This window comes from Aedes aegypti, chromosome 2 (assembly GCF_002204515.2).
Source record: "Aedes aegypti strain LVP_AGWG chromosome 2, AaegL5.0 Primary Assembly, whole genome shotgun sequence".
Classification (NCBI taxonomy): Eukaryota; Metazoa; Arthropoda; class Insecta; order Diptera; family Culicidae; genus Aedes; species Aedes aegypti.
The window spans coordinates 322747703-322771663 of record NC_035108.1 but is presented as its reverse complement, the minus strand read 5'-3'; the positions used below and the strand labels follow the sequence as shown (position 1 = coordinate 322771663).

The 23961-nt window shown below is 43.1% G+C and overlaps 2 protein-coding genes across 2 annotated transcripts in view; one reads left to right on the top strand and one right to left on the bottom strand.

Annotated features, from left to right (window-relative positions):
- Positions 1–20208, top strand: part of LOC5576427 (wiskott-Aldrich syndrome protein family member 2) — an 82820-nt gene extending 62612 nt beyond the window's left edge. The window contains exons 4-6 of the mRNA XM_001662580.2: positions 7267–8334; positions 19230–19473; positions 19544–20208. Of these exons, the coding sequence (XP_001662630.2) occupies positions 7267–8334; positions 19230–19473; positions 19544–19725 (1494 nt within the window). The 3' untranslated portion in view covers positions 19726–20208. The remainder of the gene's footprint in view (positions 1–7266; positions 8335–19229; positions 19474–19543) is intronic.
- Positions 20209–22028: 1820 nt separating this feature from the next.
- Positions 22029–23315, bottom strand: LOC110675194. The gene has a single exon (XM_021839603.1). The coding sequence runs from the start codon at positions 23313–23315 to the stop codon at positions 22029–22031; it is 1287 nt and encodes a 428-aa protein (XP_021695295.1).
- Between the last annotated feature and the right edge of the window lie 646 nt (positions 23316–23961).

Here is a 23961-nt window from a genome sequence, read left to right as displayed (position 1 = left end):
TGAAATGAAATGAGTGAGTGAATGAGTGCGAATCATTTCACCGAAACTTGAATTGCGGCCAACCGAGATCGAAACTGTCGGATCCCATGTGCAACACTCAAGCCCAACCACCTCCCCCTCCATCTCAGGAATACAACGCACAGTTATAACAGTTCATGGCTTCACAATTCGAATTTCGGGGAAATGAGTCTGGTCAACACTGGCGCGCAGTGGCGGTCCTTCATACAAAGGTCGGACAAAACCTCAAATACGTCTCAAAATGCTTGATAATGGTAATCTAATAATTATCTTGCATACCTTATATCATCCCGTTGGAAATAACAGTCAAATTGAAAGTTCGATTTTCTTGTGAAATTGGTCCAAATAAAGTTTTTTCATCTTATCGTATAAAAAGGCTATTACTACAATTTTTTTGTTGTAATGCAGAAATTTGTGGATAAACCTAAACTAGAGATACTAATTTAACTTCCTTTTAGTAATTCCACTAAAGTTTCAAACGAATTATGACAAATAATATAGATTTGAATGATGAAATCGATAAATTATAATAAAAAAATGAAAATGGAATTTTGACCTCTAGGGGCAAAGAGGGGCAAGAAAAACTATTGCACGTTTGAAAGTATGGATGATTAGCTGCTTCATAGTGAGTGACTCATTTTTCCGAAACACCTCACATAAAACGTACGAAGTTTTGAAAATTTAACAAAATTTTGGAGAAAGATTGTTTGAAACTTTTTTTGCTACAAATAACAACTTGATATGTTAAAATTTATATAATTATAGCCAAAACTAAGGCTTATAACTACGCTTTCAAATGGAACCTATTGAGCCTCAATCGCTTATGATTTCGTTGAGATACAGCTGTTTGAAGTTTGCTAGGTGAATTATAGTTGATGAATTTCGAGCAGTCCAATTTAGCTGACTTTCCCACACTTACGATGCTGCCAAAAATCGAAAACAGAACAGATCAATCTCAAATTTTGAGAAATTGTCGCTCAATAGTATAGAAGTCTCTATAAAAAATATTGACGAGTGATTTTGAGTTCATGAATTTTTGAGGTTTTGTCCGGCCATGCGCCACTGTGCTGCGATTCAAAGAGGTTGGACAAGCTTACTCTACAGAGTTTACTACACGGGTGCAGGTCGTTAGGCCGAAGGCCATTCCGAATGCCGTTAGGCCGAAAGGGTCGTTAGGCCGAAATAATATTTGATCATTGTACTAGTAGTACTGTAGTTGTACTATTTCAAACCACTAACTAATTCATAAGTGTTTTTTCCTCCTTTTAATCAAAAGCTGTTCTTTCTAGTTGTATTGCACAGCTGATATTGTGGGATTCTAGGTAATGCAAATTATCATGATGTAACAACTAACAATCCGTTAGACCCGAAAATTGATACGGCGGCTTCTAAGTAATGCAAGTTATCCTGATCTATCCCTGTTAGTTACCCATTCGACCTTACGGTTCATTAAAACTATCGGCCATTTTCGGCCTAATTACCCTTTCGGCCTAATGGCCTTCGGCCTAACGACATTCGGCCTAACGGGATAGCACCTTCATGGGATTCCTAGAATTCAAAAACGGTTTTCACAATACTGATAGGATTCTGGTATGATTTTGATAGGAATCATCGGACTTCGAAATGTCGAAATGTTTAGAAATTCGGTTGCAGTTTGTGGTATTTAGTCTCGTTCCGGTAGGAATCTTAGGAAAGGCTTCTCAAAATTTAAGGCGAAAGCGACAAAAAATAGCCGCGATGATTTCGTTGATGTTTCGCTGCATGCACAGTTCGATGAGCGTGCCACAGTCGCGTTAGTCTAGATGGTTCCATGAAAAAGTGCTTTTTGTCGCTGTCGTTGAAAAAAGTCACGTTGATTTGGGGTAGCCTTAACTTCCGCCAGATGTCGGCGAGCATCCTTTTAACCCGTATAGGCCTGAATAAAAGAATAACATTTAAACTCTAACCGCTCAAATAATACTTAACGGATATTATTTATTATTTGTCAGTATACTCGTACACATATCTAGTTTTTGAAAGAAAGGATCTCGGGAATGTTCCTGCGGTCGTAGTTATTCCTGTGGGTCACTGGGTCAGGTCGGGTGACAAGGGTTCTATGCTCCTGTGCCCCTGTAGGTAGGCAAATATCAAGTCACAGATACTTTCCGGAATCGGCTATAATGTGGCTACTATATCAAGGAGTTTTAAGAAAACCGCTTCAGCGTAAACCTTTTACCTTTTGAGAAGCAATTGAGGCAAATGAAGAGGAGGGATACGTTTAAAAAAATTGTCTGTTTTCCTTAAATTTTACATAAAAATCAATTTCATCATACCGCTTATATATGATGGGAGTCATGCTAAAAATTGTACACGACCTCATTTATTTCAACTTAAAATCTTTAAAATTTGAAGAATCTCAACTATATTTCGATTTCTATTGCCCACTTGCTCCTCTCTGATAATTTTCTTAGAGAATCTCTGGACAATTTCTAAAGGAATCCGAAACAAAAATTTTAAACGGAACCTTTAAGTACTTCGTAGGGATATACTAGATGAAATTATGGGGAAATCCAGATACAATTTCTCAATTTTGGGAGAATCTCTGGCGAATTTCCTAAAAAAATGAAGAAACTGGAATAATTTTTGGATACATCCGTAGACAATTTACTGATTGAATTCCTTAAGAAGTCAATAACAAAAATATTAGAGGAATTCAATAGAATAATCACTGAATAAGTTCCTAAGGGTGAGAACTTTCTAGGCGAATAAAGACCTGACCAGGTGTACAATATGATGCTTATTTTGTTTATTTCTACACTCTAATTTCTTTTTACGACCACTTTTTCAACGATCGAAACTACAATATAAACGATCAATATTTTGAAAAGTAATCAAAATAGATGGTCATGATGTTCAGCAAAATTGTTCAGTAGATTGAAGGCTAACATGAAATTCGGCATTCTGCCATAAGGCGGCGCTAGGGACATTTTGCTTTTGCTTATGCTGATTAAAATAGCTACAGCTGCTCAATCAAGGACGGATGATCAAGTTGGTGAGCTTGTTTCATGCTTGCACAATATATTATGAAATGTGTTTTCGTCCTGACAACGGTAGAAATGTTACTTAAATGAATTGATTTTAACAAAATATGAACAGTTCGTCACAATAAGTGTTTACATAGACTCTTGTCTTGTAAATTAACATTGAAAACCTAGTGATCCTTTATAAGAGAGTTTCGCGGAAGCTGACATTTCTGTCACAAGTGTGAGCCAATCGAGCAGCGAGAGCTGTCAAAGCGTGAGCCAAACGAACATGCGTTATCTTTGTTCTGAACTTTTCTTGAGGAGTAATGTTATCCGCTTGAAATTATTTCTCGTAAAAGTTTTTTTACATAGAGCAAACAATATGAATTTTTTCCTTTTTGATTTTTTGTCAATGCGATATTTAGTTGATGATTTTTTTGCCGTTTATTAGTTTGGAATTGTAGCTCAAAGACCTATAACGAAACAAAATACACTTTTAAGCAATGAGGAAGTCATGTCCGTATTACAATATTATTTTCTACGCCGAGCAAACTCAGCACTGCTGATCTGTTGCCAAATCATTCCATTTTGCTTCCGCTTATCTCTCATATAAACGAAAACTATGAAAACCTTTAAAAAATATCTTTCATTTTCCCTTGTTTTTATCATTATAAAAAAACCTTTGAATGGTTTGACGCTAAAAGTGTCGACTTACCGTATGCTCACGTTGTCTTTAGAGTACAGATAGATGATTTTTTGAACTAAGGTTGCATGAATCGCATAACATACTAATCCTGACCATGCAGCTATGATCCCTCCCCACTAAAAATACTCCTTACCGTGACAACCATGGAGATGCAGAGGTGATCTTGGTTTCTAGTAACAAGGGATATCGCACTAACATTCCTTCCCTTTCCCGATGACCGTAAGGACGTGGCCGGCGCTGTCATTGACTCTTTAATGTTGGGAATTCTCGAAAGTGTATATTAAAGATGAAAAACTACTCCCAAGCTACATCTCTTGGTTCATTGTGTAACATCGATTATTCTGGTCAATCACGGAGTGGCAACTACGAATTGTACGGTCATTCATGCTTATGCTTATACTTATCTCCGAATCTTGACTACATAGAAAGATGGCGCTTTCGAAAAACGTGTTCAGTAAGCCAAATGCTATCATTGTTCAAGCCATGAAATTCGAGATTTTGCTACTAGATGGCGCCAGTGATCCTGGATCGTGATTTGCGGATATCGCAGAATCCTGGCCACTTGGAGAGATGTGTCTTCTGAAAATGGTTCAGTAGCTCAAGGGCTATCATTATTTCAATCAAGAGAATCGAGATTCGGCCAACAGGTGGCGCTAGTGAGCATATAACTTTTGTTTTGCTAATATATCAGAATCCGCCACCTGGTGGAAAAATCTCGAATTTCTTGACTAGGATAATGATAGTTCTTAAGCTATTGAGCAACTTCGCCAAAGATGCAATTCTTCTAAGTGGTCAGAAGGCTGAGATGTTCTTCTTCTTGGCATTACGTCCTCACTGAGACAGAGCTTGCTTCTCAGCTTAGTGTTCAATAGAAATCCAGTTGTTACCTGAGAGCTTTCTTTGTCAAATTTGCCATTTTTGCATTCGTATATCGTGTGGCAGGTACGATGATACTCTATGCCCAGGGAAGTCAAGGAAATTTTCATTACGAAAAGATCCTGGACCGACCGGGATTCGAACCCAGACCCCTTCAGCATAGATTTGCTTTGTAGCCGCGGACTCTAGCCACTCGGCTAAGGAAGGACCCTGAGATGTCCGCAAAACAAATGTTTCATGCTCAGGGGTAACGGTGATGACTTCGTCGCTTGTTCACTCGCTGACGTCGACAAGCTTCTCGGCCTTCGAACTCAGGAAAGCTGGCACAAATCACCACTTTTCACTCACGAGCTTTTTACTAAGCCTTACTGGACGACCTTTTCATTAAGGCGTTCGCTGCGGAGAGATAAATTCAATGTTTAAAATAACTTATGGCGTTCACCTAATTGAGACTGAATCTGGGATGGCCCACAGTTTTGTCTCCTTCTCGGCGGGTGGCAGTCAGCAATTCTGGACAAACATTTGAAAAGGGCCCAAGAGGTCTTGAGCCTTTTTTCAGAAACGTTGCTGTTGAGCCCTTCTTAGCCCGCCCACGCAAACTAACACCACTATCAGATAGATTGATGTTAGCTCTTCCTGATAGTGGTATTGGTGAGCACGATCGAGTTGAATTGGGCTCAACAGCGGCTTGCAAAGCCAATGGATGTAGAGAGCAACTTTTTCTAACCATATCACGTAACTTTAAGCCAAAGCGCTGCCAAGATACAAATCCCATTTTATCTTAAGGTAATTAGGCCTCTTTCTCTTGATAATGACATCCAAAATGGAGAAGTGATTGTTTCCTCGATGGGAGCTCTTCTTCCTGAGATTAGTTGTGACTGTCCAAGATTGAAGGAATTACCGAGAAAGACTAACATTCACGATCCATGATCTAATTTAAGAAAAGGGAGAGCTTGCTCTCAAATTCGTAATAGATTCACTGAGTGTTAGTTCTCCTACAATATCCGCAAAGCATAAACTTCATACACACTAGCACTGCCTGTTATTGGAATTCCGTAGCTCAATGACCACAGCATGTCAGCCCTTTAGATATTGAACAACTATTCCAAAGATACCATCCTTTCAAATCATCAGGATCTAGAAATATCATATGTTCCAAAGGTGACATTCTCATCCCTCAAGGACCAAGGTTCATATAGTGGAAGATCGAAAAAGCGCCCCTAGCGGCCAAGTTCTCAACTAAAAGGATAAACCTCAACTCCTAACTGTAGATCGTACTGAGTGTTCAAACTTCATCGATGACAGTACTGCGCTATCGATCTATAATGCATACGAGATATTCAACAGCTCCCCAAATAATGAAATGCCATAAGCCCGTGTTTTCTATAATGCTTCCCATCCATATGCCTTATAGGAGACCTAACTGTATTTAGCTTATTCGAACCATTTTATCAGTGTTGCCAACGTAAAGAAAAATGATTGTGTTTGGTTTGCCGCGCGCAATGTGTTACACAAAATACATACTTAAACATTGCTCAAGATTCGACTTAAATAACGCGCAGAAATTTGATATATTGAGTTTTATCGATTTCACTTGAGCAGTGTAGCCAGCTACGACAACATTGTTTAGAACTCTTTATGAACTCTTTATGGATTACAGTCGAAGTGTATTCTTATGTTGCTAAGCATTCTTTTTTTCTATTCCGCTCAAGTTTTATGATTATGATCTTTTCTTAATTCTTCTTAAACAGTGTTGCCTGCCACATGGACATTTGTGCTTCGGCTGACTGTTGGCATGCAACACTTCCTTCAACTTTAGTCAACATTCGGTATCGTTATCTTTGAAATGTATTGGTATTTGCATATAACACCCCCATATAATAGGCTCTTTTGATAACAATCGAGCACTGTTGCCATCTATTATCAAAATATGAAAACTTGAACCATTTTGGAATGTTCTCAATCCATGTTTCAACTTTTCCGAATCACTCGGATCATAACACAATTATAACCATGATTTTTTACGACCGATTCTTTTTTTACGACTCCCTACTATAATAACGGTCGTAAAAAGAGGTTAGTGTGTATTATGTAGAAAAAAAACTATGTCCACTGGAAACATTAACGTGTCAGTGAAAAAAGGTGTTCTTCAAAACGTTTTTTTTTTGCGACAATATATATAGAATTCTTAAAAATGATAGAGCTGAGCATTGTACAGCCACCGACGATTTAAACAGTCGTTAATGCTATGCTATACCATGGGTGGCAACGTTCTGAATGAATGTTTGAAAAAAAAAAACTCTGAAGAATCTGTAGAAATCCCTGGAATAATTTGGGAAGTCCTTGAAAGAATCCCTGGATTAACTGAATAAATTTTCTGAGTATAACCTAAAGGAAGCTTTGAACGAATATCTGAAATAATTTCTGTTGGAGTTTATAGAGAAGATCAAGAAAAAATACATAGAGTAGTGCTTGGCGTAATGTCCCGAGATATATCCAAAATAAATTTGAGAATCAGCCTAAGAGAGATGCATAGTCGGATTCTTTGAGGAATCCTAATTGAAATCTTTTCAAACACGCAATATCTACCAGCACTGTCATAGTGTTGCTTTGAATCTCTGATAAAATGCATTAAATTAAAGCTGTATTTTCTCTCTTCCACAGGCTTGCGACAAACCACCTCCACTTGATAAGTTGAACTGCTATCGAGACGACGGAAAGGATGGTCTCAAATTCTACACCGACCCGAACTACTTCTTCGAACTATGGCGACAGGAGATGCTGAAGGACACGGAACGGGTGATGCACGACCGCGGCAAGAAGGTCCACAAACCGCGAGGCCCTGACGGAGCGGATGGTGGCCGGCAGAAGAAACGACCACGGGCACCGCACAATACCCGCGAGAAACAGCGACAACGGGCCATCGGCCATGGAGAAACCCTAATGCCAAACAATGTAATCTACCGAACGCCGAGTGCGATCGCACAAGCTAACGAGGAAGCTATCTACAACCAGACCATGGGTGGCAATATTATCTACGATCCGCGAAATGCCGGACCAGCACGACCAAATTCCATCGAACTGCGAAGAAGTTACCAGCCGGAAACCGTGGACGGAGGATACGCACCTCCCTCGCCGCACTACCAACAGCAACTATCCCAACAAAACAATTACCAACAGCAACCAATGTACGACGAGTACCCCAACCAACAGATGTACGGAAACAACACAAGCCAAATGTCCCAGGAAAGTCTCTACGCGCCGGGTACTCCTTCGCGGTCGAAATCTCGGCCATCGCAACCCCCACCTGCCCCGCCTTCGACCGGAAGTGGCGGAGGAACTCCCAACGTTTCGAATGCCAATACTCCTACTCGAGGTCGAAGTATGTCCACCGGAAGGGACAATCTACCACCTCCGCCACCCATTCCAGAGGGACTCCAGTCACCGCCAGGCATTCCCAACGGAGGCACCAACGTCGCAGCTAAGCTTCTAAATCGCAACAATTCGAGAGCGGGCTCTCCTCAATTAGGTGCCAACGGACAACCAATTCAGCCACAGCAGCAGAACCAGATGGGAGGTCTTCAGCAGCACCAATCCGGTGGCATGGTTGACCAGAATCAAATTGCACTGGCACAACTAAACCAGCAGATCAACAATCTAAACACCCTCAATTTGCAGCTGAATCAGCTGTCGATGAACGATTTGCCACCGCCGCCACCGATTCCGGAACAGGTGAGTACCAGTTGCATCGATTATATATAGCTACTCCACATTTACTTCAATTTGGCTTAGGATAATGCAATTTACTACGCCACCAGCTCGGTTTGGCTTCGCTTACGCTAAAAGCTAACACTCTTTAAGTATGCAAATGGCAAATTTATGCCAGAAGGGTAAGAATGAGAACGGTGTGTCTGGTAACTAATTCGTTCGTGCATTCGTTTTGTGGGATCCAAATTGTCGTCGTCAAACTGGATCGAATTCGTGACTTACTTTTCGTGTGTAATGTGATACTGTTCTGTTTAACTTGTGCTAGATGGAAATGGAAGCGATAATAACTTAACCGCATTTTACGAATTCATGAATTTGGAATTAGATTATGACCCGAAGGGCTGCCACATCCTATGACTTATAATTGGATAAAATAATCACCATCCAAAGGTTCAACATGACGGATGGCATTTTTGCAAGTTTGATAGCTCTTCACCGTTTAGGTTTTTTTTTTTTTTTCTTTCTTTATTAACGAGATTTTTAGCCCTGGGCTAGTTCATCTCGGGACCAACGGCTTTACTTCCCTTCCGAAGGAAGTCGTCTCTGAAATTTTTAGTGACTATCTCGGGGATGGGATTCGATCCCAGGACCTCGGCGTGAGAGGCGTGTGTTCTAACCACTACACCAGGTCCGTTTAGGTTCCGAGTGTTCCCTTCGCGCCTCAGGGCTTCAGTGAATACCTACTTCGCCGTCGAAGCGCGCTGTTTTCCAACCTAGGACTTGGGTCGAGTTACATCGTACTGCCCTACGCTCCGCTCCTCCCCTCGCATTATACTATAGCGAATCGATTGATACTTGAGTTATACTCATAGCTATAACTGTCATCATCGCGCCAGTTCATGGTACCTAAAAGGTTAGGACTACAGAACGTCACGTCGATAATCGATTCTGCTCCATTTCTGTGGAAAGTACTCACTGTACCAACATTTACCTGTTGAGGATCAACACCTCTTCAACTTGCCCGTCGTATATAGTAGACAAATAGGTCTATACGCCGACGGGTCATCTGGTGGTTTCTCCGCCTTTGGTAGTAGCACCAATTACTGTCGCTTCCATACATCCGGGCAAATTCCTTAATCTACGCACCGTCGTAAGCTCCTCTGATGCTCTCATAGCACTTTTCTCCTCCGTGGTTGCTTTCACTCTGGCCGACGCGGGAAGTCAAGGCCTGCAAGCTCTCAGGACGCATCGGGCTCTACTCGCTACCCCTTAGGACGACGCCGGAAGTGAAGCTACCTCCAAACACAGAATCATCCAAGCTCTTAGTCCCAGTAACCCGTCCCACCGATTATCGCCCCTTGCAACCCCCTTTTTCCTGCCGTAGGGACATCCCTACATTTGGTGGCCCCATCTTTCGGGACTGCCATCTGTAGAGCTCTGGCTTGTTTGTGCACCGAGAGCGATACCGAAATACCATCCGATCCCCATTCAACTGCCATAGTATCTCCACCGGTCATTGTAAGTTCACCCTCAGCATCCACCGTTGGAAGAAATGGGGTCCATCCGTGCACTAACACATCTCGAAATCAAACTCCAAACGCAAACAGAAGTCACCCCACTCCAGCTTTACCGGAACCAGCTAGATTTTGCCTGCAGTGGAACATGAACGTGTTCTTTTGTGGACCTTGAGATCCCTTGGATCCTGGCTCTCCAAGAAGTCAACCGGGTCACACACGAACAGCTGAACCGCTCATTCGACGGTAGATATGTATGGAACCTTAAGCGTGGAAGCAACTTCCAACATTTCGGCGCCCTCGGAGTGCTTTCGTCTGCTTTTCCCATCTTCGAGACACCAAACGAGCCTGTTGGGAGGAGTTCTCGGATAGTATCAGTGCAACCCAATCAACCGCTGACACATGGGCCAAGGTCAACGCCCTCAACGGAAAAAAAACTTCACTCCACCCACCCTCGATGTTGATGGGAAAAGACTGCGGATCCAGAAATCATTGCCATATTGGAAAATATTTCGCCAAACTCGCAGCCTTTGGGTCCTATGAACCGAACTTCACCAGCCAAACCGGTGCGACTGCCAACGACATAACCAATTTCACTGTACCCGAGGACACTGTGCAGCTTGCCATTAATCAACCTTTCTCGTTTAGGGAGTTCTAGTATACTTTGAGTCGCAGTAGTGGGAAATCCGCAAGCCATGGTCATGGTAAGCTTATCCTACTTGAGTTGATAAATCAGCTGTGGACTGATGACTCCTACCCGCCGGAATGGCGAGAGAGCTTCGTGGTCCCAATCGCGAAACCCGGCAATTAAGGTCGAGAATCAGCAAACTATCGTTTGCTGCCTTTCTAAGGTACGCATCATCTCCAGCAACGTGGCCTGTTGGATTGCCGGCAGCACACCTTTCGGCCCGGTTACGGTACTAATACCTACTCTTTGATCTCGCATCAGCATCTTCATTTGATCCCTTTTGCGCCCAGCACCAGTGAGCAGCCTAATTTTATTACATATGCGAAATTAGGCATCGTGGTGACACACCGCAAGCGTAACATTGCTTTGTCCCATTGCAATGCATTGTACGCAGGATAGCATTCAACCGTACTACCTCTACACACTTGCCACCCTTGACTCAGCATCATCACTTGTAAATTTGTATCCATTCCCTGTACCTTATCGTTCGTTCCCCACCGAGCGGGCACGCTGCCCCATCGGTGGTAATAAATTAATAGTAAAAGAAAGTGCTTTTGAGTCGTAGTTCGTTCATCACCAAAAAACACAACGTAGGGAGACATCCTGGCCGCAACACCTACTTTACGGCCCTCGGCGAGGCTCTGCAGGAGGCGAAATCCTTCGATCACTATACCGAAATTGTTCCATTGGATAACTCAAAGGCTTTTAACAGGGTTCGGACGCCACTAGTCCTGGAAAAGTGAGCAAACTGGGGCTTCACCGGTCATGTTCTGCACTTCGTTAAAAACTTTCTCATCAATCGTACCTTCATGGTGGTCATTGGAAACACCAAATCCGATCTTTTCAGTGAAGAAACCAGCGTTCCGCAATGGTCCGTCATATCGGTGACTTTATTCCTGATTATGATGAACGGCGTCGTCCAAGACCTTCCAAACGGCGTCAAAATATTTGTCTACGCTGACGACATCGTAATTATACTAACTGGACCTACAATCGCGGTTACACGAAAGAAAGCCCAAGCTGCCGTTACCAGAGTAGCCAAGCGGGCTTCCTCCGTTGGCTTCTAAAAGTGTCTGATGCCATGTGTGCTCATCCGGGCACGAGGTTAGTGGGCCTCCGCTCAACATCAACAACCAAGCAATCCCCATCCGTAAAATAGCAAGAATCCTCGGTGTCACGATGGAACGAGGCCTGACCTTCAACCGATATATTCAAAATGGCTTCCCCCTTCCACTCCGACCGACCCTTCCATTCTTTGTCATCGTGACCCTCTGCACAAAAGCAACCACCATCGCAGAGAGAACCGCGGGAAACCGCTGAACTCGCCTTATGGATGAAGTAGACCACCTGCTAAAGAACGCCGGTTTGCATCTCCCACTAATTGCCAAAACACACTGGTGTAGTGAACGAGACTGGCGCAGCTCAAATCTTAAATTTGATGACAGAATAAAAAACAGCTATAGAGAAGGAGACTCATCCATTCGGTTGCGAAAAACCGCCGCCAAGATTCTACGGAAAGACTACTCAGCACATCAGCGACGATACATTGATGGATCCCTTTCCGTACGAGGTGTTGGAATAGGTAAAATCGGATGAAAATCTAGCAATCACCCTCAGCCTCTCTGGACAGTGCTTAATCTTCTCCACCGAAGCAGCTGCTATTTTATGTGCCGCTACTGCACTTACTACTAGTCCGATAGCCATCATCACCGACTCAGCGAACTGCTTCACAGCGCTCCAGTCCGAAGCCCCTCGTCACTCGTGGATCCAGGGGATAATAAAAACAAGCTCCGTACGACGTCACCATAATGTGGGTCCCTGGACATAGTGATGTTCCTGGTAATGCAACCGCAGACTTCGTAGCAGGATCCGGCTCTTCTGGCCATCGTTACAGCACTAGGGTGCCCCTTGCCGATATTCGACGATGGGTAGAATCAACCATACGTCGAGGGGCCTACCTGTGAAAAATCAAGCGTAGCACTGATGCTTGGACAGACCTGAGGTCAATGAAGGACCAAACAATAATTTCCCGGTTGAGAACCGGCCACATAAGGGTATCCCACAATTACGGAGGAAACACGGGTAACACAGCTGAGCACTTTATCTGCAACTGCCCAGCCTTTGATAACCCCAGACAGATGTACGGGATTTTCGGTAGTATTTGAGAAGCCCTGCAGGACGACCCCTCTTCAACGGTGGCGCTTATCTCGATCAAGCACGCCGGGTTATACTTTAAGATTTAGAGTTAGCGTGCTTGAAACATTTACGTGATCGTCCCACTGTATGTTGTGATGGTCGGGTTTCGGGTTTTCGCAACCGAAACCCGACCCGAACCCGAACCCGACGGATTCGGGTCGGGTTCGGGTTTGAAAATTTCTTTTTTTTTTCCGGGTTCGAGTTCGGGTCGGGCTTGAAGGCTATAAAATTAACGGGTACGGATCGGGCTCGGGCTTGAAAAAAGTCGGGTTTGGGTCGGGCTTGGTGAGAATTGTGAAGAGAGTAACAACTTGAAAGCTTCCTTATGTATCAGAATCAATGAATTTATAATCTTTTAAAACTCGGGTTTTGCTCGGGTTTTTCTTGCAAATAATTTTGGGTTTCGAGTCGGGTTCGGGTTTGAACAGAGACATTTTTTCGGGTTCGGGTCGGGTTTGTGTTTGAAAAAACTGAAACCCGACCATCTCTAGTTGTAGTCCCGTGATATGCATGTTTTGTAGTAGTTTTAAACTTGTCGGATCTTTTGTCCGCTCTGAACGTTAGTCACAACGGCTCTAAATTGTGCGTCTAGCTCAATGTTGTTTTAATTCCAACTTAAAAACTCTGTGTTCTTAGGTTAAGTTACAATACTTTAGTAGTTTTTTTTTCTCAGATTTACCCTTCAGGCTTGTTCTGTTTTTTTAATCTGACTGGGGATGAACCTGCCCACGACAGAAAATCCCTTCAACAAAAAGTAATTCAATTCAACATTTGCCAGGTCTACATTTAATGCGGTCAAGGATTCCAACATGCAGGATAGGTCTCAACAGCTAGCAGCTATAGGAACGACAGAACGATACCCAATCCAAGAATTAGTTTCTAGCTCAAATGACGGTTTTGCGATAGCAAAAATCAACGGAGTGTTCTATTGCAGTTGTTACGCGCCCCCAAGGTGGTCAATTGAGGAATTTTCCCACATGGTCGACAGGATGATAGCCGAACTAGCTCATCGGCAGCCAGTAGTGATAGCTGGCGACTTTAATGCATGGGCAGTGGAGTGGGGTAGCCGCTGCACCAATCAAAGAGGCCAGCTATTGTTAGAATCCCTGGCCGCATTAAATGTAGAGTTGGCAAATGTGGGTACATTGAGTACCTTCCGCAGAAATGGTGCAGAATCGATTGTAGACGTGACGTTTTGTAGTCCTAACCTTTTAGATACCATGAACTGGCGCGTTGATGACGGCTATACTCATAGCGATTATCAATCGATTCGATAATACCAGGCAGCGCAATGTAACTCGACCCAAGCCCGAGGATGGAAAAAAGCGCGCTTCGACGACGAAGTATTTACTGAAGCCCTGAGGCACGAACGGAACACTCTGGATCTAAACGGTGAAGAACTAGCTGCTGTGATACCGCGAGCGTGTGATGCTTCCATGCCGAGAAAAGCCAGGCCTTCGATCTACTTGCAAATCTTCGAGCAATCTGCCTTCGGGCTAGACGAAGAATGCAACGCGCACGCACATAAGCCCAAAGAGAAGAACGCGGTGCAGCATTCAGAGAGACAAAGTTGGTTCTCAAAAAGGAAATCAAGAGTCGAACACGGGCATGCTTTGATAGTCTATACGAGAGTGCCAATTCTAGTCCATGGGGGGGTGACGCCTACAAAGTGGTAATGGCTAAGACCAAAGGTGCCATAGCGCCCCAAGAGAAGTCGGCCGAGTTGCTGCGATCGATAATCGATGTACTCTTCCCGCACCATTCCTTAAGCCCATTGCCCCCAGCGCCGTATGCGGCAGATGAAGGAGAAGAAACGGCGAGAGTGACAAATGAAGAGCTGGCAGAAGTCGTGAAATCATTCGCGTCAAACAAGGCACCGGGACCCGATGGTATCCCGAATGTTGCCTTAAAAGCGGCAGTGAAAGCGGATCCGAACATGTTCAGAACCACGATGCAAAGCTGCATTGATCAAGGAATCTTCCCGGATGTATGGAAGCGACAGAAATTGGTGCTATTACCAAAGGCGGGGAAACCAGCGTATAGACCTATCTGTCTACTAGATACGACGGGCAAGTTATTGGAGAGGTTGATTCTCAACAGGATAGTACCGTATACGGAGAGTGCGGACGGCCTGTCCAACAACCAGTTTGGATTCAGAAAAGGTAAATCTACTCTGGACGCCATCCAGTCGGTGGCAATCGAGCATAAAAGGGCCGGCATCCGTTACTGCGCGGTTGTCACTCTGGATGTGAAAAAAGCGTTCAACAACGGTGGAAAGCAATAGCACACGCACTTCACCGCCTCAAGGTACCGGTGCATTTGTGAAAGCTTCTAGAAAGCTATTTTGATGGTAGGATTCTACTGTGTCAGGGGCAGAGGGCGGAGGAGGGGCAGAAAAGCGTTCGAATTACCGCGGGAGTACCTCAAGGTTCAATCCTGGGCTCGCTGTTATGGAATGCAATGTACGATGACGTACTAAGGCTGCCCCTTCCGACGGGTGTTAAGATTGTTGGCTTCGCCGACGATATCACAGCAGCGCACTCTATTTCCATAGTTGAGGAATGGATGAAGTCTAGGAAACTAGGACTGGCCCGTCACAAGACTGAGGTGGTGGTGGTCAACGACCGCAAGTCCGAGCAACGGGCGCTTATCTCGGTAGGTGATTGCACCATAGAGTCCAAACGATCCCTTAGGCATCTTGGGGTAATGATCGATGACAAGCTCAGCTTCGCTAGCCACGTTGAATATGCTTGTAAAAGGGCATCTACGGATATAGCGGCGCTTTCGTGGATGATGTCTAACAACTCTTCTGTAATTGCCAGCAAACGCAAGCTACTGGCAAGCGTGGCGTTATCCATACTAAGGTATGGAGGACCAATCTGGTTAAAAGCGCTTAGAACGAGCAGAAACCTAAAGCGGTTGCTCACTACATGCGGAGGGGACACGTCCCCCGACAATATAATAGAGAGAATGTGTGCGGATGCCGAGTGCTGGAATGCAGTAACTACGGCTGTCACTCACATTAGGGGCGATCCATTAATTACGTAAGACAATTTTCAGGGTTTTTCGACCCCCCCCCCCCCCCTCCCCCCATGGTAAGATTCTTTGTATGAAAATTAAAAATAAATTGTATGGCGCGTAAGAAATACCAACCCCCTCCCCACATAAACCCTTACATAATTAATGGACTGCCCCTTATGTTATAATTGCAGCGCCTATGGTGCGCCGACCAAGAGTTGGCTGCAGAGGATTAGCCCTGCCGAGGCTGGTCCCTTGTAACATTGTTTAAGTCGGCTAGGAGAAGCAGTTTGCCTAGACTACTTTTGCTACACGTGTTGTGCTATATGCACTGGTCCCTCCCCGAAGAAATACCGTAAGGTGATTCCGGGGAGATAAGGGTCTGAGTCCAAGTGTCATGTCGACAGTGCCGTAGCGTGCGGTTGGCCAGGTTGGCACCCGCCAAGGGCGCCAGCCTAAAGGGGGCGCCAAAATACGTGAACCACTCAGTAAAATTCTTGAAGATGCATATTAAATTAGGGCTTCTTGTTAGTAACAATTTCAAAAGAATTATAAGACATAATAAAGAAAAATTCAAAACAGTTTCTGAAAGGCTTTAACAAAATAAACAATTAGCATTTCAAAAGATATTGTTCATTCCTTATATATTTTTCTAAAGTTTGAAGTTCAAATAAATAATCATAAGTTAAGTTTGTTAATGAGAAGAAATAAAGATTTGTATCATTCAGATGTGTATGTATGCTGAAAGTTAGACTGTCTGTTTCGATGACTCGATTTATTTGTTAAAATTACTAGAAAACCTTCCGATTTATGACTCTTTGAGAAGTTGACAAGCAAAATTGGAATTCTACTAAGCCTTGATAGGTTGCAGCATTATGATTAAATTCAAAGAAGACATTCTCACCAAATACCAGGCTGAATCCTCGAAGTTTTTCTGAGCAGCAGGCTCTCGATTTATCTTGATTGGTCTTTCACAGAATTTTAGGTGTCATTCTGATAGAATGTTGAGTATTTTTTTCATAACTCTTATCATTTTGTAAACTGCTCTAAACCTAGCCGAAAAGTCTCACACCAAACATAATTTTAGAATCTGTAATATATTTTTTAATAATCGTAAGAATGTTCTACACTAGCTGGGTTCTACAAAAAAAAATGTGGTAGGAAGGTTGAATGTAGCTATTTAAACCTCATCAACATTGCATCTTTCAGAAAGTTTGCATGATTGAGATTTTCTTCCACCGGAAAGTTAAATTTAATAATAAGGCTCTTGAAAAAAAAACTTTTGAATTTTTGTAAATAGAAGGCTGTGAAGAAAGCATTCAATTTTGATGGTAATAGCAAATCCTTGGGAATAAATTGAAAACTCTTCGATATACTTCAAATACTTTTTTAATAATTATTGACAAAATTTGTGATTTCCAAACAGCAGTTCTGCAATTAAACTTCTAGAGAATATCTTGGCTAAATCTACGCAATATTTCTAAAAAATATATCCCTTAAAATCCTAGAGAATTTTCTTTGCTTTCTCTATAAATTTCCTGAAAATTGAAATTTGTTTTAATTTTCAAAGAGTCTAGAGCATCTTACCATATCTAAAAAAATATTACAATCCTTTACAATTACTATTATGGGGTTGGTCTTTATTTTAAAATCATAATTTTGTAACGAGTTGCTATTGCTTGCTCGAATGGTATTTCAGGCATAAACTTTTAAATTCTTTCCAGTTAACCAGGGTGAAAAGTTTTAAAACTATGCTTGAAAACAAATGGTACAAAATGTTCAGGAGAATTTCTTTTAAAAATTGTATTTCACCAAAATTTACAAATTTTGTTTGAAACATCTAGTAGATACTACAAATTTGTTCTTAGCCATATGAACTGTATATTTCTTCGTATTTTTTAAATGCATCTTTCAAATGTACGCAGACAATATTCATTAAAAATAATAGAATACACATTTTTCTTGCAGGAGTTTTGCCAATAATATAATGTGTTCTGATCTCAAGAAAATAATATAACTTTTTGTGACACTTTTGACGATTTTCATAAAAATTCTCGTACAAATCGCTCAAAATTTTTCAAAAATAATTTTTGATAAGCTTTGATTAAGGGGCGCTGAAATGGAGCTTCGCCAAGGGCGCCAAGAAGCCACGCTACGGCTCTGCATGTCGATGCACTGTTCACCACTTGAGCAACTCTAAAAGAATTGCTCAAGCACAGTGCATAGGCTGGTTTTAGCGGGTCGTCGTTGGTGCGTCATCCCGCATTCCCTAAGGTAACTTCTCAGGGGATCTGTTTGCAGATTTCCCCCTTGTAAAAAACAAAAAAAAGGTCAAACACAATGCAACGGCATTACGGCAAGAACGGCAACACCGACTTGAATGATATATCAATGTTTTAATCAATGTCCACTCTATCAGATTCAACATGGATTTGACAAGTGTAGATCAAGATGGGCTTGCCCTTTTTGCCGTTGTACCGTGCTGCTGTTCACATTGTGTTTGGGGCTTTACCCTTCCCATTAACAGTTCACAATATCCCGTAGCACCTATGAGAGGTCGTAGAGTTTCCTGTATCCTTCCTTTCATTTCCCTAGCATTCGCAATTACGTGGCCAGGACAGCTCTCGGCTGCTGGAGCATGCGTCAATCTTGTCTAGGAGTCAGATATCCCTGACTTTGGTATCACCTACCCAAATCCCTGACTTTGGTATCACCTACGAATTTGTGTGAATTGCTTAATGCTAATGCTAACTCGCATCCACGGGTTGCTATTGCTTTGCGCCCGTGGTTTCTGTGGAAGCACTGCCTGTTTCGGGCTATCCTGTGGCTCTGTTTTCTTGACTTTATTGGTGTTGGCCTCTCCGCTATTGCCATGTCGTCTTGATCGCCAAGCTTGACTCGTGTCAGCTTTTCCGCTTTGAACGGCAGCAGCGTATTCATCTTCGGAATCCTCGGATTTTCTGATATATTCGCGTTGCCTGTGAAGGAAAACACTTCAGTCTGGCACGATTTAGTGTCTTTTTTGTCTTCTACCTTGCCATGGCTTTCTCACAGTCCTGCTTTGCAGATAACACTGATTGTCCCAATTTCAAGTCTTTGCTGGTATTGCTTTTGCTCTTAACAAACTCGATGATGACATCGAACTGCTCAGCAGCCACCTGCATTTTCAGGAGGTACTCCCTATTGCGATCCTACCCCATGTGTGTTCACGGCGAAGTAACGCACTTTGGCCATTTATAGTACACGTGACGATATGTGGTCACGCTGAAATCTATACCTTTGTCTCCCCATTGTTGGTTTCGAATTATTTATCATATGACGTTTGTTACTTTCTCCTTCTATGTCCTTGCGATTCTTCAGGATCCGTTTTGTCGATAAACTGTCAATTTACGTCTTATTAGTCAATAAATTGTGACTAATACTGTGGTAGTCCTTCCGTTATTGCTCACTCATTGTGTATTGTCTATCCATCTCGCAACTAATACCGTCCATAATCCTTCCAGCTATCTCCCAAACAGTCGCCGCCGAATGTGGCACCGCCTCCGCCGCCACCACCACCTCCACTACTGGACGGCCCGCTGAGTCCCTCGAAACTTCCGCTGACCAATGGGGACGTCATGAGTGGTGGCGGCATGCCCAACGGCACCCTCATCATGGGTCAAATGCACCAGCTGAAGAAAATTCCACCCCAGGAGAAGATCGCCTACGAAGATCCCCGATCCGATCTGATGAAGGCCATTCGAGACGGTGAGTTGAACCTGAGTTTTTTTTTTGTGGGTGATCTACATAGAATTGTTAACACGTTCGTTGTTTTCAGGAATCAAACTACGCAAGGTGGAGCAGCGGAACGACGCCAAGGATAACGACCGGACCATCGAGCGGTTACACGACGTGGCCTCGATCCTGGCGCGGCGCGTGGCCATCGAGCTGAGCGAGTCGTCCGATTCGGAGAGCGACGACGATAGCGAGGGCTGGATGGAGAACGAAACGTCCGCATGACAGCACGAGAACATGGCCGCGTCGACCGGAACGGCCGTCGCTGCCGGCGGTGGTAAGAAGAAGTAATCGCCGGATATTGGGCGATGGGATCGTACATAGATAGAGTGGGGTTCTTTGACAGAAATGGGTTGGATTCATCATCGGAAGCGAATGTTAGATGTAATAGGCAAGAATATGGAAATATGAAGGTGATTAGACAATGTATGCGCAGTTGGTTCAAGAGTTTAGTTTTGCCAATGGCATTTTCCTTGAGAAGCAGAGTCTAATTATTTTCAATTTATGGTTTAAGTAGCCATGCACATAAACAATTCCAGCAATGAACAAACCTCACAAACAGCACATCGAGAGGGCTGAACAATTGAGTACTGACATGAGTTTAATTCAAACATGGTTTGACTAAATCTCTAGATATGCTCCATCAGTTTACACTTAGTTTTAATGCTCCGAATCAGCACTTTTCAACTCGACTGTCTGGAATGCTTGTAAAAAGACTCAATTGGTGTAGAACTCAGGGCTAGTAGCAGCTCTTTTCTTGAAGATTTTGTCACTATTTTAATACATGTTTTGAAAAAGTATATTTTTAACAGATGGTTGCTAAAGTCTCTTTTTGAACCAAAAAGGTATCTGAAGTCACTCATTTCTCCTGTTATTCCTAGCAGTGAATTCTGATGCAAAATTCTAGAGGCTTCAGAGTAGGGTCAGGCGGGGCAAGATGAGCACCCTAAGGATAAGCGCGATTTAAGCCTACTTAAACGTTCTTATTTTGGTAAAATTGTAGCCATCCTTATCTTTTACATTATTACTTTGACCTCCAACCATTAAAAGTTTTAAAAAGTGATAAATAGTTTTCCAAATAATACTTTAAAAAATAGCTTTTTTATCGGTCAAAAAAACTGCGGGGCAAGATGGGCACCCACATAAAAAGATGCAATTTACTAAAGAAAACTATTATTTTTCAATGCTTGCAATATTCAATAATACCTAGCTTGTAATTGCACCGGTAAAAATACTTCTGGTACATTTTACCATAATGGAGGATTTTAGCAATTGTATCCTCCTGGGCTAGATCGGACTCAGCTATTGCCTGATATTTGGCGTAATCTAGCTTTAGGTTGACGGCTCGATTCATGCAAAATCTCCCCGGCAGTCTTAACATGATGTTTTGGGACTTGGGGATTCCCGATTCATTCTTATTTGTTGATGTTGTATTCCCGTTAGGCAGGCCGCTAGGTGATTTAAGATCAGGTTTCATCTCAGCTCTCGGAGTGTTCTTGTCTAATTGGACATACTGGCGCTCGGGAATAACCGGAGCGGGAGTCAGAGGGGCCCTAGCAAAGAGGAATTCATTGGTTGGAGCCAATCTGGGGCGATCGTATAGGTTGACACTCGCGGAACATGAGGGCTGGGACAAGGACTGTCGGGGTGTCTTGGGTAACTCTGTGATTGTAGCTGAGGATCGAGCAGATCCCCAGATCGTGGATCCATCCTCCACAGGGGAGATGAATCCGAAGATCCTATTACCCTGAAGGCTAACTTTCTCCAGTTTTATGACCTTGTTCATCTGTGCTTGCAAGAGGAACATGTTAAATCCCTCGACTAGGCACTGCACGTTTACTCCGTCATCATTCACGATGCAATCGTATGTCCAGTTACTGGAGCCCTTCAAGTCCTTTGTGCAAATTCCCAACTCCAAGGCTTCGGCTTCTGATTCTCCCTCCGTATCATCTGGATCGTCGAAAATTGCTGCGTCGGTCGAGGACGACGTATCTTCTTCAACCTCCTTCACTCCTAGATGGGAGTACGGGCGACCAATAGAGGGCAGAACCACTGTTTTCGATACTTCGTCCACAGAGGACTTCGGCTGTTTATTTGTTGATTCTAGATAAGTCCTGGATCTGGTTGGATTAAGATGGGTCACCGGGGACAAGGCAATGGGAAGGGGATTTCCTTCCTTGCATCCAGTTACTTTATAAAATAATTCCGTCGGAATGTCCATATTGGAGGCGTACTCCTCTTTTCGTATCGATTGGATCACCTCCCACAAACCACCCAGCTCTAATCTTGGTCTGTTATTATAGCTTCGAGATAGTTGCAGGAATGATCCGCTTTCCGTCAGTTGACCGGGTTGATCACGAGATCCCTTACGATCCTGGTCCTGTTTGAGAGTGCTGTTCGGCTTGCCAGTCATCTTCTTAATAACGTCTCTCAACTGAGATTAATTTTTAAACGATTATGAGTTGTGTTAGTTTTTTTCATGGATACCTATTACAAAACTATTGTCAAAAAATTACTTCTCTTACCCTCTACTGACCACCTTCTGCTTCCGCCGGACGGACTGTCATCATCCCGGCCGTTGTGTCTTGGAATAACATTTCACCGATGGTGCCTGGTCTGCTTCCAGCATGATTTAACCAATGCATATAGGATTGGCGTTTGATAAAGGGTGGGATTATTCCGTTTTGTTGCTGCAGCCAGCCTAACCACGCATCGGGGTCTTTCGACTCTGGCATCCTATGCTCCTCTACTTCGTCCGCTGCACCAGGACCAGCATCCTCAATCGGTTCACCGTCATATGAGTATTCCTTTTGGAATGTATTAAAACGTCCGTAGACGTACGCAACCACCATTTCATTCGCAATGATGGCGTTCTTCAAGGGAGTTCCTACCTGTCGGGCTCGCACGGATCTCTCTGAATCCTCGGTGACTCCCAGTGTGTGGAGAAACAGATGCAGGTCAGCGTTGGAGGGGGCCGAATAGGGCGACTTTTCGGACAGCCCCAGATCCCTAAAATATAGGGCGTATGACCGGGGCTGGTCCATCTCCTCCCCTCCAACGGTGACCTGATCATACTGGGCCGCCACCGGTTTTGTCCAGATCCAAAGTGCAAAATCCCCGATGGTCATCCCAAACATCTTCAGGATATAAAACGTGGCGACCAACGCCGAGCAGTCTCTCATCCTGCACACGATCGATCCCATCCTGAGTCCGGCTAAGGGATGGGCAGGAAATTCCGCCAAGAACATGTCAGCAAACGCAAGGCACTTAGCGTATTGAGTGTAGGTTGCCCAAGTCTTATAATGTATATAGACTTGGTCCAGATTAATTTCTGTTCCCGGAGCTTGGGTGATTAACGCATTCATATGCGTGATAACCTGTTCCCTGTACTCCTCACGGTCAATGCCTATGATTCTGAGAACGCAGGCGACGGCAATCACGTACCGACGCAGTTCTTTCGCCTCAAATAGGACATTTTCCGCAACTAAATCCAAATTGCTGGTTTGTTCGATGACAGCAGCAAAATTAGAAATGCTTATTCTCGATCCTTTTGCCCCGATGGCTATGTTGAATGACGTCCATTCCTTGGACAACGTGTACTGTTCTCGCGCCAGCTCGTGCCAAAGGAATGCAGTGGCAACGGCAGGAGAGAGGGTTCCGGCAGCAAATTGAAGTCGAATGGTTGAGTGGACATTGCCCCTCCGGTTGTCTGGTATTATATGCACTTCCATGGGAGGCTTTTGCCCCGGGTTGCTCTTAAACCACTCGGAAGGGTAGGTGGGGAGTTTGTCTGTTGCTAAATCAAAATGCGCCATCTCCCTGCGCTTAACTGGGTCTGCAGACACCCGGAATACAATTTGATTTCTGGCCATGGTAAATGATATTACGTATAACAAGCAGCTGAGATGTGGAAACACACGAGATATGAGCCTTGTTCTCATATCTCAAGATATTATCTTTAATATCTGATAGTATTTATCTTCAACTAGCTTAGTTTTAAAACTTGTATCAAAATATAAATAACTTTTCATAGATTACTAAGATTTTACTTAAAAATCGATTAAATTTATTGATTGTTTATATTTTTTAGAAAAAATGTTTTGTGCAAAGCCCACAGGTAAATGCGGTTCTATAATTTCACACTTTTACTTAATTTTGAACATGGTGCTCATCTTGCCCCAAGGGTGTAAATTTTTTAATATAATTTAAAATAATTGAAATATTTTTTTCAATTTGATAAAAGTTTTGCTCCTGATTATCTACACTAGATTATTCTATAACTATACGGCCAAAAACGTATGAATTAAATGGTTTACGCAACAAAGATATCACTTTTAAATGAACAAATCTTATATGAAAAAGTAAATTTTTGGACTTCTATGTATTTTTGACAATATTTACGTTGTGCTGTTGATTTTTTAGCTGAAATTTACGGCCATCATATCAATTTAATGATATTCA

Coding starts and splice junctions, on each gene's coding strand:
- LOC110675194 (XM_021839603.1), bottom strand. CDS start 23,315: ATGGCGCATTTTGATTTAGCAACAGACAAACTCCCCACCTACCCTTCC.